The 17,854-nt window shown below is 48.3% G+C and overlaps 2 protein-coding genes across 5 annotated transcripts in view; one reads left to right on the forward strand and one right to left on the reverse strand.

Moving 5' to 3' along the window:
- Window positions 1-40: 40 nt before the first annotated feature.
- LOC310829389 (uncharacterized protein) lies at window positions 41-9,115 on the reverse strand. 2 transcript variants are annotated; one of them, XM_083707777.1, is made up of 5 exons: window positions 8,952-9,115; window positions 8,696-8,725; window positions 7,006-7,131; window positions 4,029-4,113; window positions 41-652 (listed from the first exon to the last, which is right to left on the reverse strand). In XM_083707777.1, exons 1-5 carry the CDS (start codon window positions 9,001-9,003, stop codon window positions 97-99), a joined length of 849 nt encoding a protein of 282 aa, XP_083563903.1. In that variant the 5' UTR covers window positions 9,004-9,115; the 3' UTR covers window positions 41-96. The 2 variants fall into 2 exon arrangements, with proteins under 2 accessions (XP_083563903.1, XP_083563902.1); XM_083707776.1 differs by having other exon boundaries at window positions 8,696-8,728.
- A 3,526-nt stretch (window positions 9,116-12,641) lies between these two features.
- Window positions 12,642-17,854, forward strand: part of IL11 (interleukin 11) — a 64,922-nt gene continuing 59,709 nt past the window's right edge. For all 3 annotated transcript variants that reach the window (XR_014557251.1, XM_083707780.1, XM_083707781.1), the window contains exon 1: window positions 12,642-13,443. The gene's annotated coding sequence lies outside the window, so the exon portion shown is untranslated. The remainder of the gene's footprint in view (window positions 13,444-17,854) is intronic.

Raw genomic sequence — 17,854 nt, forward strand, 5'->3', positions numbered from 1 at the left:
TAGGGGGATTGGATCCAGATACCACAGCAATAACCAGAGGTTGGGGAAACTAAACTCTTTTATTGATAATAAATATATATGTGCTATATGGGGTGGTTATGCTGGTGGAGGAGCCGGGGGTGGTTCCCCAGGTGGCGGAGGTGGTGGCGGAGGTGGAGGTGCTGGGGGTGGTTCCCCAGATGGCGCTGGGGCTGGTTCCGCAGGTGGCGGAGGTGGTGGTGGTGGCGGAGGCGCCGGGGGTGGTTCCCCAGATGCTGCTGGGGTTGGTGCCCCAGGTGGCGGAGGTGCTGGAGGTGGCGGGGGTGGAGGTTCCCCGGCTGGCGCTGGCGGAGGTGCTGGAGGTGGTGCTGGTGGGGGTTCTGGGGGAGCCGCCGGGGGCAGTGCCAAGGTTTCTGCTGGCTGCATTGGCCCTGGGCTCGGTTCCGGGGTGATTTCTGCACTCCACGGTGGCTCCTCCATACTCCCCATCCTCGCTTCTGTGCTCCAGTGCGGCTGTTCCACATAATTTCCTTGCATCCAGGGGTTCCTGTGATCTAGGGCGTCGTCCACTTCGCTTTCTTCGTCCAGGAGCTTGACCAGATAATCGGCCATTTCTCCCTCGCTCCGCGGCCTCTCCAGCTCTCTTTCCTTTACTTGGAACTCCTTAAACTTCCTGTGTGGGAGAGAAGCACATCAGAACGTGGGGAGGGAGGGAAGGAGGGAGGGAGAGGCGGATTTCCTACGGCATGCAGGAGTGGGTGCATGCATGTAGGGTTTTCTATGGGGTGAGCTCTGCTTCCCCTACCCCCCTGACACAACATTCCCTCCTCTGCTCATAAATACACCTGGCTTCTATTATTCAAGTTGGCTGCTTCCCCCCTTATCTGGAGCATGAGATTCTTGATCTCAGGGAGAGGAGTGTTTGGGGACTCCTTCATTATCTATCGGTTCTTCTCACTGTGTTGAAAACAGCTCTAATGGGATGAGGGAGGTGGCTTTTGACTTGGCAATCAGCACAGGCCTGCTCCACAAAGGAGTGAATGAGAGATGATGATGCTTCACGACCGAGATACGGACTGGCACTTCCACAGCAGGCTGCTCCCTGAAATCACGTTCTTCCGCATGTACCCTAGTTCATTCTGACAGTGAGCCTTTCTAATAACTTTGGCTAAAATATGAGGCCACTGGTGGTAGGGCTCCTCATACTTTTGACAGCTCCGCTAACCCCACTGCCACACTGGACAAGGCCCAGGACCTTTCCCAGGAAAAAAAGTGGCTACTTTAACAACAGTTGTGTTCCTAAGCATGCCAGGAAGCTGTGTGAAGTAGCGTTACTGGTGAGTCAAGAGGGTCTTGGCCTAACCCGAGGAAGGTTGCACCGATAGAGTTAAGGGATCTGCTTTTCTAGAGAGAAATCACAAAAGATGGTGAAGAGAAGAAGAAAAAAGGGTACATCTTCACTACAAATCTTCACTCATTTCTGGTTTGCTGGTTCTTTACTAGTTTAGAACAAATTGTTATCAGCTGTATACAGCTAAGCCCAAATGGGGAGGGGGAAACAGGCCTTGAAAAGCCTGGGGGCCACATTCCATTATGGGGCAGCCTTCTGGTGGCTGCAGGTGGGGGGTGGGAGGGCAGTGGCAAAATTTCACAGAGAAACAGGTGAGATGCTCACCTTTGTACAACAGGCACACTGGACTGAGTCACAACTTGGAAGCTGGCCCCTGAAGGGATCACCCCAGAGCCTGAATGGGTCACATGGGGGAGGGGGCTTCAGTACCATGACTTGGGGGGGGGCAGGTGACACATATTTTTTCTCCCTCCCTTCTCCCTATCAGTGTGATAGAGGCTTTTTCTGGCAGGAGAGGGAGAGAAAAGAATAGAATAGAAGGAGAAAAGGAAAGAGGGAGGGAGGAAGAGAAGAGATGTTGCGCTTTTGATGAGCAAGACGGTGGGGCATGGGGAGGTGTGTCGTTCATGTGGTGGGAAGCTGCAATATCGCAGGAGATCCTGCCGCCTTTTTGTGGGTTCAGAAGCTGAGGAAGAGACAACAAATGGTGGGCTTGAGGAGGAAACAGGCATGGCGAGGGGAGATGTGGAAAGGGAAACACTATGGGATGGAAACTGAGGCAAGGCAAGGGGTGGTGGCAAATAGAGCAAGCAGGAAGGGGCATCCCCTGTCATGTTAAAAAAAAAAAAAGGTACTTTGTTACAGGTGGATATTGGAGGCGGGCCCCAAGAATAAAAAGGTGAAGTCAGTGGTGATTGGGAAGGTGAGATGAGGTTTGGCAGATCCAGGTTTCTGGGTTTCTTTCTCTTAAAGGGAGCTGGACCTCCTATGGACTTAGACTAGAAGTACTATGGAACTCCCAAATTATTGTGGAAAAGGGCAGTTCTTTTTGTTTTTTTAATATAATTTTAATTAGTTTTTTTTTTAACATATCATTTTCAACTGTAATTAAACATACTTTTACATCTTATTCAAATTTTTGACTTCCATCAATGCTGTCTGAAAATTTTCCAATCTAATCTCTCAATATGCATTTCTTATCTTCCCTATTACATTTCAAACTCATAACCAATATCAGGAAGAGGGCAGTTTTTAGTACAGGGGTGGGGAAACATCTGACTAGTGGCGGCTGGCGGACTCTGGACCTTTTAGGGCAACTAGGTGGGGCCTTCTAAAAGGGGTGGGGAAGGCAGCGTTTGAAATAATGCAAAACCAATCAAACCTAAAAATGAAATAAAAAGAACATGGGACACAACCAGGTCCTTCTGGCCTATAAACATTAGACTTTACATGCATGTGCTCAGCAAATCCAGTGTGCGGGTGTCTGCTAGGGTCGTGCAGGGAGAGTGTAATCCATGCTCTTTTACGATACACAGGCTGCGCCCACTGCGTTCTCATCTGAACCATCTCTGCAGCTTCCAACTTTTTGTAATAGCATTTTAAATTTGCGGAAGTGCTTTTTAATTTTTCACCCTCGCCTTGCAAAGCAGGCCACAGTACAATTCTTGCAAAACACAAAGAATGATATTTTCACTTTTAACAAAAGCACAGGCTTGGGGGGGGGGGGGAGCCTGAGATCTTACCCCAATAAAAATAGTAAGTGCCATACATTTGAAAACAAGATCTCAGGAGCGGTTGGAGCAGACACCCCCCCCCAGACACCCCGTAATATCACTACCATGAGAAAAGCATTTTTTAAAAAAACTGTTCTCAATCAGGCATTAACCCTTGAGAACTTTCACTCTCGTAAAAAAGGCAGGAGCATGATATTTCAAAAGGAGCCGTAGGCACTCCAACTCCCCAATGCTCCATTCCCCAAATACAATGGTAATAAAGCTAAAGACTCACACATTGTACACCAGTTCTTTGCCATCTTGATCCCACATACAAGCACCAAAGTTCCCTCGCTGATCAAATCAACCATAACAAAATAAAGCATCTAAAGCTGGCTGGGCTTTTAGCAAAACACCTAAAGGGTTGTCACATGGAGGCAGAGCAAGCTTGTTTTCTCCTGCTCCAGAGGGTAGGGCCAGAAGCAATGGATTCAAATAACAAGAAAGGCAATTCCTGTTAAACATCAGGAAGTACTTTCTGACGGTAAGAGCTGTTCGACAGTGGAACAGACTCCCACAAGAGAGGTTGTGGACTCTCTTTCCTTGGAGATTTTTAAGCAGAAGTTGGGTGGCCATCTGTCATGGATGCTTAAGCTGAGCTTCCTGAACTTCAGGGGGCTGGAATAATGGTACCCTTGGGGTCCATTTAAAAAAAATCCACCCAGAGAATTCACAAATGGCTGTCATAACGCACTATGAACAAATGCAATGGCCAGGTTCTGCAGGCACAAAGTATAACATTTTCTACCAAAGGGACACAGAGCATTTGATTCCTGAGTATGCTAGAGGTGGGCTGGGTAAAGCAGTGGGATTTTTTTTCAATCACAGGTTTTTATGTGCGTTTCCTTTTCTGCACGTTGTTCCCATCCTTCTTTGATCCCCACCTGCTGGAAGGTACACAAAGAAGCCAAAATGGAGCCACCTACCAGCTGAAATAAAGACACATGCTGAGGATGGCCACGATGACAGAGATCCCGCCAAGGATCCCTGCGTTCCGGCGTTGTCTGGCAGCTGTTGGGGAAAGGTAGATGTTAGTGATTCCCTCACCCAGAGGCTGAGATGTAATGGGTGATGGCATGGCTTGATCCAGGCCGAGTTAGAGGGCACCCTAGGGCACAGACCCACCTAGTCCAGCATCCTGTTCTCGCAGTGGCCAACCAAATGCCTGCAGGAAGCCCACGAGAAGGACATGAGCACAACAGCCACTCTTTTCATTTGCAATTCCCAGCAAACAGTATCACGGACATACCGCCTGCAATACTTGTAGCAAATCACCATCATGGCTAGCGGTGACTGATATCCTCCAGGATTGCAGCTAAAAATGCGCCTCTGAGGAAGGATACGTTCTGAAACATGCAGAGTGAGGCTGTGGGGAGATCAAATGTGCCCCTCAGGATTCTCCCCCCTCACTCATTCACCCTCCTTTGCACCCCCTCAGGTGGTTTTGTTTGTCTGGGGTGTGCCCTTGAACTCTAATAAAGCTTCTTGCTTGCCTGGATGGAGGACACAGAGTGTTGAAACTAGCATTTAGGGCCTGAATAAATATATTTATTTATTTATTTATTTATTTATTTATTTATTTATTTATTTCTGTCTGTCTGTTTATATACTGCCCTTTATCAGAAGATCCCAGGGTGGTGTACAATATTAAAAACATATTACAGAACATCAATGATCAAAACATAATACAAAACATAACGGCAGACAGTCTAATAGTAAAATAATCATCATAATAAATCCTATTCCACGCATCTGGAGTTCCCCCTTCTTTTCTTCAGGTGGGTGGGGCTTTCCCAGTTTTGCGGTTAGTTTTTTGCACCATACCCCACAGGCTGCTTATCAAAATCTATATAATGCTTACTCAAGCAAAAAGACCTCCAAGTGGTTTACCTACACATGATGTTAGAACATCTTCTAGAGAGCTGGTTCCCAAGCTTCCTAGCCTCACAGACTGGACCGCTTGAAATTTTTCCAGCATCTTGGTGGAACACTTAATCCCTCCCACCCCCGCCTGTCACAGCCATTGTGATGTGCTGTGTTAAATGCTGTATGGTTTTCACTAGTAATTTTACAGACAGGCTGCAGACCTCTTGAACAAAGGCCATGGAAACACAGGTGGTCCAGGCTCCACAGTTTGGGAATCCCTGTTCTAGGGAGATGCTCCCATCCCAAAACGATTACAGCTGCTGTTATCGGCAGATGTTAAAACAAATGGGCACAGCCAGATATTCCCTCAGACATTCATTGTATCCACTTAGAACGAGGTTGTGTGCTCTGCAGTCAGTCCACTCCCGCCATTGGTATGTACATACAGCGTTGTAAGCCAGTAAAATGTACTCAGCCTGAATGAAAAGAGCTTTGCTGGCAGCAATCCTAAGCAAACTGGACACCATGAGTCTTATTTTGAGTAAACATGGATAGGATTGTGCTGTTAGTTTTAGCTCGCCTGTGTGTCTCCCCGGAAAAAATAATAATAATGACAATTATAATAAAATATTTGTTAGTCGCTTGTTACCCAAAGGTCTCCAAATGACATTATTATTATTATATGTATTTATATCCCACCTTTCTTCCAAGATGGGATTCAAAGTGGCTTCAGACATTTAAAAACATCATGATGTAAAGAAAGTAATAAGTACAAACTAGTAAAAAACAATAAACACATTTACACAGAAACAGCCATTAAAATGCAATTTGCCGTGACAGTTGTCAGCCTAATCTTCACTCTAGTTTTCAAAGGACTTACGACACTGTTAGAAACAAATAGATATATTACACCATAAAACAGAACAAAAAACAACAACCCCTGTAACAGCCACTGTGGCTTTGGCAGCATACTAATAACAAACAATAGAGTCTTAGTCTATCAAGAGCCTTGGGAGGGGGCAAGATAAGTCTTTACCTCACATGACATTGTAAAGATGTCAGTGAAGGCATCAGGTGGACCTCGCTGGGGAGCTCATTCCTCAGATAGGGAGCCACAGCTGAAAAGGCCCTCTCCCTTAGCACCACCCCCTGAGCCTCCCTCAGAGGGGGGACCTGGAGAGGCACTTGAGATGTAGTTTTAAGGGTCCAAATACAGTATGTTCATATTGGGGCAAGGAGTGTTGCAGAAGGCATTGGGATCCTGAGCCAGAAAGGGCTTTAAAGCTCAAAAACAGTTATTCCTCTCCAGATAAAAGTTGTAAATGGGCCACTGGCCCAAGCTGACAGAAGGCATTCTGTCCCACTGAGTCCACCTGTTACCTCAAGTGAAAGCAGTTAGCCCAGGAGAACCCCCATACCACAAATTGGCTCCTTCAGAAGGAGTGTGGCCCCATCTAGAGCAATCTGCACACCACTCAACTGGTTACCACCAACAGCATCTCAGTCTTGTCTGGATTAAGCTTCAGTGTATTGGCCCTCATCCAGTCCATTATTGCAACCAAGCACGGATTCAGCAGACTGAGCGCTCATATCAAGCACAACGTGGCACAGACATGTGTGAGGAAAGACATTTGTTCCTGTCATCCGTGATGTCTCAGGCGCTGTCCAACAGGTGCCTGCAACAAGAAGTCTCTGCTTGCCAAGGGAAGGAGAATATTATTTATGCCACAGACTCACACTGGCTCGACAGTCATTCTCTCTCCCCAGGACACCCTGGTTCTGCAAGAGGGGCTAATGCAAGAGCATTGCCAGCAGCTCCATCAAATTCCAGTTCCCGAAGTCCTTTTGGGGCGGGGGCAGAGGGGAACCATGACAATTATACAGGAATGGTTTGTAGTAAAGATGCTGCCCTTGTGATACAGGCCCTCCCTGAAAAGAGACGTGTTCACTTTGAAGAAAAACGTGCAACCAATGTGCGGGAGTTGCCTTTACTTATGCTATATAAGCTAATTGCCACAAAACTGTGCTCATCCTTACCATCAACAGCATGGTAGTAGCAGGTGTGGTTATTATAACAGCATTTCTTCTGCTGGCACTGGTGAGGGTAGAAACTTTCTGCTTCGCCACCACATTTTTTCTGAAAGGAAGAGTCCTGTTGGCATGCTAGAAAAGAGACGGAGATTCGTTCAAGCAACCAGTTTTAAGGTTGCTTCTGTCCTGCCAGCTCTCACAAAGAAATGACCTACAGCTCCACCACACTGGTAAACTGGGACTCCCCCATAATTCCCATGACAATAAATAAACAATAAATCTCCTTCACTGGAGGAATTTAAGCAGAGGTTGGGTGGCCACCTGTCATGGATGATTCCTGCATTGCAGTGAGTTGGTCCTTTCCAACTCTACAATTCTATGATTCTACAAATGTTATGTGTGCAGCACACCAAAAATGCACCCAGGTTCAGCATTCAATACACATGTACACACAGTGTGGTGAATCAGGATGAACGTTCAATAAATGAATCACCCGGAGGATCCCACAATAATAATACAATGGTACCTCGGGTTAAGTACTTAATTCGTTCCGGAGGTCTGTTCTTAACCTGAAGCTGTTCTTAACCTGAAGCACCACTTTAGGTAATGGGGCCTCCTGCTGCTGCGCCGCTGCCGCAGCACGATTTCTGTTCTCATCCTGAAGCAAAGTTCTTAACCCCAGGTACTATTTCTGGGTGGAGTCTGTAACCTGAAGCGTATGTAACCCGAGGTACCACTGTATGTTAAATAATTTTCCAATTCCTTTCCTGACATCAAGAGTGAGCTGCCTGAGGTGATTGCCTCACTCTGTCTATTGAGAGGGCCAACCCTGCTGGATATGCAGAAAGAAGGCATTCAGTCTCCTCAGTCAGGAGTAGGGAATCTTTGCCCCCCCCCCCATTGGCCCCAGTAAGTACAGCCAGTGGGTAGGGATGATGAGAGTTGTAGTCCTCATATTTCATCACAAAAACACTTAGCTGCCAAGCAGGGCTTTTACAATCACACCACACAAAATTGGTACTGAATGTGAAATTTGAGTATCCTGAAAGCATCAGGCTTGGCTACAACTGGAACAAATTGATCGGTGCCAAGCCGATCAGGGGTCAGCAACCTTTTTCAGCCGTGGGCCGGTCCAGACCATGTGGTGGGCCGGACTATATTTTGAAGGGAAAAAATGAACGAATTCCTATGCCCCACAAATAACCCAGAGATGCATTTTAAATAAAAGGACACATTCTACTCATGTAAAAACACGCTGATTCCTGGGCCGTCTGTGGGCTAGATTGAGAAGGTGATTGAGTTGCCTCCGGTGCCCGGGCCTTAGGTTGCCAATCCCTGTTTTAGTTCTTAAGGCTGTGAAGGGAAGCTTGGGAAAGTGCGGGCAAGACGAAGGGAGGGGGAGACATTGTAAGCCGGGGGGACGGGGACCTGTGGCTTTTCTGATGCTGTTGGACTCCAACTCGCATCAACCCCTGCCAGCATGGCCAATTGTCAAGGGAACGATGGGACACATTTGGAGGGACACAAATTCTTCCACCGCTTGCTTTTAAGTGTTGGACTTCCTGAGGCTGTGGTTCTTGTTGTTGCCTCAGGAGGGAGCCCCTTCATCTCTCTCTTTTTTGAGAGCAGCACTTCAGGGTTAGAAGAAAGGAAGGGAGATATGGGAGGAAGCGAAAGAAGAAGCACTTTTACTCACTGAGAGGCTTGAGGAAATTCCCACTAGTACCTGCTGGAAGGAAAAGGGCAAAATCAGAGTTTGAATGGAAGGCAACGGCAAACACAACCACCACCAATGATCTCACCACGACCACCTGCCAGATCCTCTTGCAACATCCCACTTAGAAGCCTAAAACTTTGGCATGAAGCGGTACAGAAATTAACAAATGAATGGCAAAAGAAACTAGCATTGATCCCAGCCTGGGGGACTGAGGGAGGTGGGTTCCTCCACATACCTTCTAGGACCAGCACTAGACAAAGAAGAAAAGCCAGACCAGGCTGGCTCATATCTCATATCTCTCTCCTTTTGGGGACGCCAGTTCCATGTGGCAGGGGGTGGGCCTGAGCCATGAGGCTGCCTGCGGCATGAATGGTGTCAGAATTGCAGAGAAGTGTCATAGAACCTGGGAGTTCTAGAGTATTCATACACCTAGCAACCAGGAGGCTGGGGGTCTGGGGTAGGAGGAGGCTCAAGATCCTGTCCGTTCATTTTTCTAAAAACATCTGGTTGTCCACCGGGAGAACAAGATGCCAGGCTAGATGGTCCAGGGGCCTGATCCTGCAGGCTCTTTCTGTGTTCCTATCCAGCCCTCCCAATAATAGAATCCTGAGGAAGAGCACGCGAGAGCTCCCCTGAAATTGGGGAGATCTGGCCCACAATGGGCGCCAATACTAGCGCCACTTCTCTGCCAGTGGCAGAGGCAATAGGGTGGGTGAGGCAGGCAGCAGTGGCGAGACAGGCAGGCACTTCCCATTTCGCCTCCAGCAGCAAAATGGAACGCGCCACCCCTGCTCACAGAGCTACAATTCCCAGCACCCTAAACAAGCTAGGGTTCCCAGTACCCCTTTGGGAGAAGTCAGGTGCTTTAAATGTACGGTGTGTGCACAGCCTTAGTGTAGTTGGTAATGCTGGGGAAGATGAGCCAAAGTTTTGATTCACTTTAGGGCGCCCTATGTTCATAAAAGGAGCAAGAGGATAAAGCGAAGACATGAGGGCAAGGTGGGTTTTGAGGAGGGATTGAAAGGGAAATCAGAGAAGCAGAACTGCATACAGTGGTACCTTGGGTTAAAAACTTAATTTGTTGCAGAGGTCCATTCTTAACCTGAAACTGTTCTTAACCTGAGGTACAACTTTAGCTAATGGGGCCTCCTGCTGCCACCGTGCTGCCACTGCATGATTTTTGTTCTCATCCTGAAGCAAAGTTCGTAACCTGAGGTTAGCAGTGTCTATAACCTGAAGCATCTCTAACCTGAAGCGTCTGTAACCCGAGGTACCACTGTATATGCTTAGGGAGTGAGTTCAATACTCAAGGAAACAATAGTGGAGAGTGGGTGAGCTGTTTAAGGAAGCAGGAGACGTTTGCCCAGCAGAGGGCAGCAGAATTCAAGGAGCACAGCTCTGGCACTGCAGATGTCCCCATTGCAAGCTCATCTAAAGGAAACAACCTAATAGTACTTCACCAAAGCATGCCAGCACTCTGGAAAGTGGGAAGCGTTTTAGGGGACATCTGTTTGTGTTGAGCAGTGGGACGCAGACAAGCACCTAGCGAGACAGCACCGGTTCTGGAATGTGGCAATATCCTGCCCCCTGCCTCCCAAATAGTAAATTAGACCCTCCATCTAGTCAGCTGCAAAACCTAGATTTTGTCTCCTTTCCTGGACGTTATTCAAGTCTGTTCTTCTTTTACCTGGGCCTGCAGTGTGTCCTTGCCCACTGGTCCATGTAGCTCCGTATTGTTGACTCTGACTGGCAGCTGTTCTCCAGGGTGTCAGGCGGGAGCTTTGCTCTGGAGAAGATGGGAGATGGATGTTGGGATCGTTTGCATGCGAAATCACCAGGTTTTATTGATTCAGGGGCAAGGTCACTCAGTTAACTCCAGATTGACTCAAACTATGCCAGCCTCGGTTAGCTGCCTGGATGCGGATTCGCCAAAAAGTGGTGCTCTGGAAGGGACGGGTGGGAGAGCCTCCATTTTGAATCACCTGGATTGCCGCTGTAAATAAAAATGATTAAATCTGATTGCAAATAAAAAATGCTTGTGCTGGCTACATACACCTTGACTTTTGCTGGCAAAAAGACCAGTTAAACTGCACTCATAAGTGGTTTGAAAACCAGCATTTTAAAACTTGATTAGCAGTTTGGCTTGTGTGTCGTCCCCCCCGCAACCCGGTCTTTCTTGAAATGTGTCCTTTGATGCTTTCATTAGTTTGGCCTGCTATCTTCAGTTACACACACACACACACACACACACACACACACACACACACCCTCTTGCTCGTGGCTTTTCATCAACAGACAAGCCAATTGTTGCATTCATGGGCTGGGACTGAGGGGGAACCGTCCTTGCTCCCCACCCTAGCGGGAAGCCATCTTACAAATTCCCGGCCACTCGTGGCTCCGCCGTTCCTGGCGCCCAGCAGCGTGGAAGGACAATCTAATCAAGGGTTATTAAATGCAGATACAACCCCCCCATCCGGGCTCAGGCTATAAAATCTGGAGCCTTCACATTTATTGGGAACTGAGGTCATGGCTGTGCTGCCCCAGGGGAAATGATGGGAAACAGCGATTTCCTACCCTGCTGTTCTTTGCAGATGCTCTCCCACATCCTATCCTGAAATGCTCCAGTATCCCTTGCAACTCCCCGTCCCCCACATTTAAAAGCATGTGATTTCCCCCAGAGAATCCTAGGAAATGTAGTTTGTTAAGGGTGCTGTGGGTTGTAGCTCTGCGAGTGGGAAACTACAGTTCCCAGGATTCTTTGGGCAGGGGCCATGTGCTTTAAATGTATGGTGTGGATCTGCCCATGGTCCTGGAATTAGAGTAGATGGAGGGTGGCATCAAGACTTGGGGCTCAGCCACACTTTTCTGCTTGTCCTGCGCCCAGAAATCAAGGAGGATCCAAGCGGTTTTGCGTTTGCCCCACAGCTTTCCCTTGGAAAACTGCTGGTTTTCCAACCTAGGGGAAAGCTGCAGGGCAAATGGAGGTACAGATGAGCTCCAGTCACGGTGGGATTAGAGGTTACTTCAACCTCAGTACTTTCTTCTGCAACATGGAATTAAGGATACTTGTTGAGCAACTGATTGAGATTTAGGAAACTAAAAATGATGCATCATTATAATGCTAACAGTTTAGCAAAAATGTTTTGTTTGGGGGGGGAATAGTTAAGGAGGGGGGTTATATAATTAAGCATGGTGTAGAAAAAATGGATTGAGCCTTTGCCCTCTCCCAAAATACTAAGAATTGAGGTCATTCAATGAAATTGAGGAACAGTAGACTCAGGAAGGGCAAAAACCAGTGCTTCTTCACACGGTATATAATTAAGGAATCTGCAGTGGTGCCCCCTACTTTTGAAGACTCAGAAGGGGGATAGACAAATACCTTGAGAATAGTGGGTATGTCAGTGGTAATTCACCACAATAAATAAATGAAACTTCCATGTTCAACAATAAGGTAAAGGGACCCCTGACCATTAGGTCCAGTTGTGGCCGATTCTGGGCCTGCGGCGCTCATCTCACTTTATTGGCCGAGGGAGCCGGCGTACATCTTCCGGGTCATGTGGCCAGCATGACTAAGCCGCTTCTGGCGAACCAGAGCAGAGCACGGAAATGCCGTTTACTTATCTACTTGCACTTTGACGTGCTTTCGAACTGCTAGGTTGGCAGGAGAAGGGACCGAGCGACGGGAGTTCACCCCATCGCGGGGATTCGAACCACCAACCTTCTAATCGGCAAGTCCCTTAGATGTTCAACAGTAGTATACCTGAAAATGCAAGTTGCTGGAGGGAGGCAACAGCCAGGAAGGAATATTGCCCTCATGCCTTGCTTGTTGGCTTCCTGGAAGCATCTGATTGGCTACTGTGGGAAACAGAACTGTGGGTTTAGTCAGGGCTGGGGAACATGTGGCCCTCCAGATGTTTTTGGATTCCAGCTTCCATCATCCCCGACCACTGGCAATGCTGCCTGGGGTTACTGACAGCTGGAGACCAACTTGTGCTGACCATTGCTTTGGCGAACGGCAACTTTATATTTACTTATTTATTTGCTTTTGCACTCAATTTATGTATTTATTAGCTTTTGCCCTCTTTTAAACTGGTGCAGTCACAGGTTTTGGGCACTAGAGGTCGCCAACCCCTTTTTGGAGGAAAAAGATGAGCCGTTATTTCTAAAATTGAGACCCCTCAGTTTACCTGATGTTACCAGATTAAACATGGGTACCTCTCCCAGTCCCACATCTTTCTTAGATGCATAGAAATTTGGCAATTGCAGCGTCTCTCTCATTGGTAGGAGATGAACAGCGACTTTAGGCTACTCTTATGAAAGACAGAAGGGACCCTCCAGCCTGGCTGGTTGCTGTTGTTTGTGGGCATAGCCTTCAACATATAATTAAGGCCGCATTGACACAATACATTTCCATGCTGCTTCTTTAAACAGTCATGGCGTCCCCCAAAGGATTCTGGGAGCTGCAGTTCTTCAAAGGTCTCTCAGAGTTCTTAGGAGGCCCCCATTCATTCCCTTTGCAGAGCTACAATCCTTAAAGTGGAAGGATAATGGCCTACTCACTGTGGGAACCAAAGTGTTTGGCTGGTTGTTGCCTAGAGGGAAGGATCTCTGCAGAACACTCAGCAAAGAAGAAGCAATAGAAAGAGCTCCAGCCTTTTCCATTGAGTTATGTAAGCGTTGCTCCACATTGCCCTGAAAACCTCAAGCACCCGCCTCTGTTTTTCAGGGTAAGTAGTAGCTCCATTTCCTACAAAACTCTGAAAAAGCAATGTGTTTTGAAAGGCTACCTCATGATCATTTCTTTGGGTAAGGCTTAAAACAGAGAGAGAAAGGGCTCTCAGCAACAGTTCTGCCTCCGTGGGGTTATACCGGTAATAAACTCAACTTTTCCCACTTTCTGTCTGTCAGTGCAAAATATAGACAGTTGGAATCAGACTTCCAGTACACACTTCTACTCAGAAGTAAGACTCACTCAGTTTAATGGGGCTGCCTCCTAGACAAATCCAAAGGGTATTGGATCGTAACCTCAGGCTGCATTCCTTAACCCACTTAGGTAAAGGTAAAGGTAAAGGTACCCCTGCCCGTACGGGCCAGTCTTGCCAGACTCTGGGGTTGTGCGCCCATCTCACTCAAGAGGCCAGGGGCCAGCGCTGTCCGAAGACACTTCCGGGTCACGTGGCCAGCGTGACATCGCTGCTCTGGCGAACCAGAGCTGCACACAGAAACGCCGTTTACCTTCCCGTTAGAAAGCGGTCCCTATTTATCTACTTGCACCCGAGGGTGCTTTCGAACTGCTAGGTTGGCAGGCGCTGGGACCGAGCAACGGGAGCGCACCCCGCTGCGGGGATTTGAACCGCCGACCTTTCGATCGGCAAGCCCTAGGCGCTGAGGCTTTTACCCACAGCGCCACCCGCTTACCTTGGAGTAAAGTAGGATTTACTTCTGAGTAGGCATGACGACTTGCTCTGTGAGTTGCCCATGCTTTAGCCCCATTTGTTTCAATGGGACAAAAGTGTGACTGACTTACGAGTCCTGTATGCATTTACCTGCAAGCTCCTGCCAACCTAGCAGTTCAAAAGCACATCAAAGCGCAAGTAGATAAATAGATACTGCTCCAACGGGAAGGTGAACGGTGTTTCCGTGCACTGCTCTGGTTCGCCAGAAGCGGCTTAGTCATGTGGCCACATGACCCAGAAAGCTGTCTGCGGACAAACACCAGCTCCCTTGGCCAGTAAAGCGAGATGAGCGCCGCAACCCCAGAGTCATCCAAAACTGGACTTAACAGTCAGGGGTCTCTTTACCTTTACCTTTAAGTCCGGCTGAATTAAGTGGCACTTACTCATGAGTAGACATTTATAGGAGTGTGTTATTAGTCTGCATTGAAGTCACAGGACTTTCACCATTGAGATGCCAGCAACATCTGCAGTGCACCCTTACACACTGCATTGCAGTGCAGAATTACAGATCTAATTACAAATCATGGGGGGGGGGGGATCAAAATCAACACAATCTCACTGCAAATCAAAATCTAGCACATCAGGGAGAAAGTATCTATCCCAGTCCTTTGTCAGCCTGTGCTCATTTTCTAATTGGCAGATAGTTGTTATCATAGGGGAACATTCAGAAATGTGACTGCCTTTGTGAGGTCTGGAGTAGTGTGGTTCATTCTGCTACATCAGCACTGTGCCACCTCATTCACTTGCAGGAATAAGTCAGTCCTAGGAATAGGGTTTCCAAAGCAAAGGTGGTTCTTTTTCCAAATACTTCATATAGTAGTTGTTTGTTTGTTTGTTGCACTTATTAGTTGGGTTGCTTTACAAAAAGTAACCCAGAACAACTTTTAAAAATGGTGCATACATTAAAACCAACAAAAAGCTAAAAAATATATTCATATTGATAAAAAGGCAGGACTAACACATTCCACCTACCCACTAAAAGAGACCACAGACAATTAAAGGCCAAATAAAGGTCTGGTGGAAGACACATGCTTTCGTTTGGCACTTAAAAATAAACAGTGAAGGTGCCAGGTATGCTTCCCTGGAGAGAGTGTTCTGCACGTGGGGAGCCACCACTGAGAAGGCCCGTTCTTGTGTCAGACCCTCTACAACTTCCTTGGAAAGCACAGAGAAAGGCCTTGGATAATGAATGCAGCGTCTGAGTTGGTTCATGTGGAGAGAGGCGGTCCTTGAAGTATTGGAGTCCTGAGCCCCATAAGGTCGAAACCAGCACCTTATGAAATCTGTGGCTATAGATCTGCATGCCTGGAACTGAAGCTCGGGGGTAGAGCACATCCTTTGCACGCAGAAAATCCCCGACATCTCCAGATGAAAAACAAAATTCAGTGAGCAGGTGTTGGGGAAGACCTCTTTGCTTGAGAAGCTGGAGAGCTGCTCGCCGTCAGAGTAGACAATAGTGGCTACGAAGCAGCATCCTATAACCACACCAACACTTTCTGTAGCTAGTGTGCATGGGAAGTCCTAGCCCTCCCTAGCAGGTGGGGAGCTATGTTTTTCAGCCCACACTTACCCACTGCTGATGCCACCCATGCTTAAGGCTTAAAAGGGGGCATCTTCCCTGTGCTTGGGTCCTCCAGGCCTTGAGGGCTGAACTCCCTATCGTTCCTTGCGGCCGGGACTTGGCTTTTTGCTCCCGCCGTGATGGCCTCACACCCTCCGGTTGGGACAGACGACAAGCCGCTGTGATGAAAACAGGAGGTCGCGGCCACGATCGTCCTGTCTGAATCAACCACAAACCCACCGGGGCCCTCTAAGTAGAGTCACAGCAAAGAGGGAACACCCTGCGCACCAGGCACCGGCCCAGGAGGATGGGGAAAATGCAAACAAAACCATTGTGGATTGGGTGGTTTTCAGATGCCGTTCCAACGCAAGGGGAGCGGAGCAGAACGGGAGCGCTACTTGTTGTGAAGCAACTGTGTTGTTGTTGTTGTTGTTGTGGGGAGTGAGATAGTCCTGCGGCTGAACCGTCAGAGTTACGTTAACCGGCATTCATGCAAATGTAAAGTTTGCCATTGTCTAGAAGCAGGCTAACATTTAAAACACACACACACATACACCCTTGGCTTGGTGGCCAAAAGCGGGAGGGGGGAAAGGGCTGGTTCAATCCCGGCCTAATGGGCCAGAATGAAGGTGGCCGGGAGCCAGGACTCCTGGGTCCTCTGGAGAGCCGGGAGTGGTGGTGGTGGTGGTTGAGAAGCTACCGAAGGGGAGTAGGATCACGGCTCCGTCTGAGGGAGGGAGGAGAGGATGGTAGGGAGTAGGACAGGAATTGGCTCTGCTTCCCCCTCAAGTAGGCTGCCTCCCAAACCTCAGACTGGGCAAGAGTTCAGAGTGAGCGAGGAATGGAACAGCGGAGGCTTAGCTTGTCTGATGGTGCTGGAGGTCTGGCTGGCCAGCTCCAAGGGAGGGAAAAGCCTGGAGCCCTTTGTAGGGGGGATGCCTCGGAGAGCTCACGGAGGCAGCTGGTTCAAAGTCGGAATGTGCTGGCTTGGGCCAAATTCTCTGAAAAGAAACCTACAGAGTGCAGAAGGATACACCCTTTTGTTAGGAGCCGTCTGACTCTTTTACTCTCTTCCCCACTTCACTTCCTCCAGCCACCCCTCAGACCTTCCTTCAAGGCTTGCAAAGAAGGTTCTTGGGATTCTGCGGCCAAAAAGTGGGAGCAAGGGATTCTGGGAGCTGGGGTTCCTGGCTTTTCCAGGAGTAGCAAGGTTTGTAGGTTGAGCTGGGCTGGTGCTGCTGAGAAACGTAGCGTGAAACTTTGGAGCAGCGGAAGTGACGGAATTAGGCAAAGCCTACTGGCACCTGTCAGAATCTTACACCAAATAATTTGCAGCTCCTGGCAGAAGTCAATGAGGAAGTAGGGGAAATAATCCCAGGGTTCCGCAACAGCTGATGAGCTAAATTTCAAACTTCTCTGTTTCAGAATACAATCCTTGCTGCTGCACACTTATGTGTCATATTGCATGCACCACCACCTCCTTTTCAAAAAACGCTACCTTGTCTCCACTGCAACCTCTTGAGCTATGCTACTATTATGCCTATTTTACAGATGGGGCACAATTGGCACTTTTTTTTGCAGCTGCTTCTATCGGAGCATGTTTCTTGCTCTGTGAGTATGCAGCAGGGAACCAGTGATAGTTTTCCAGCACATGTATGTGGAGCAAAAACCTACGTGCCAGGTTGGTGCATGTTTATTTCTGCAGAGAATTGTGGAGAGACCCTCCGTGGGATTTGAACTCAGGACCACCATGCCCACCCTGGCTCTCTTGTCATCCAGTAGCTTTTAGCACCAATGGCCTTAGGGCTTATCTCTTTTGTGATATGCATTCAGGACTGGGCTTACTGTTGGGTCACATGGCTACAATGGGGGCTGAGACAAGGGGCGAGAAACAAGGAGGCCAACATTTGGTGAAACCAAAGTCAATGGCAAGCAGAGCCAACTCATTCATGTTTTCTCCCTGTCCTCCTCTTGGCTGAATTCTGCAAGGGCAGCACTGAGGCTGAGGAGAGGGCAGCTAGGGGCCAGTGGCACCCTCCAGGCTAGTTGTAAGTTGGGGGCTGGCCGGCCGAAGACTAGTGGGACAGTGCCTTCACTGCATGGATATCTCTCTGGGGTTCC

Source organism: Podarcis gaigeae (assembly GCF_964106915.1).
Source record: "Podarcis gaigeae genome assembly, chromosome: 13".
Taxonomy (NCBI): Eukaryota; Metazoa; Chordata; class Lepidosauria; order Squamata; family Lacertidae; genus Podarcis; species Podarcis gaigeae.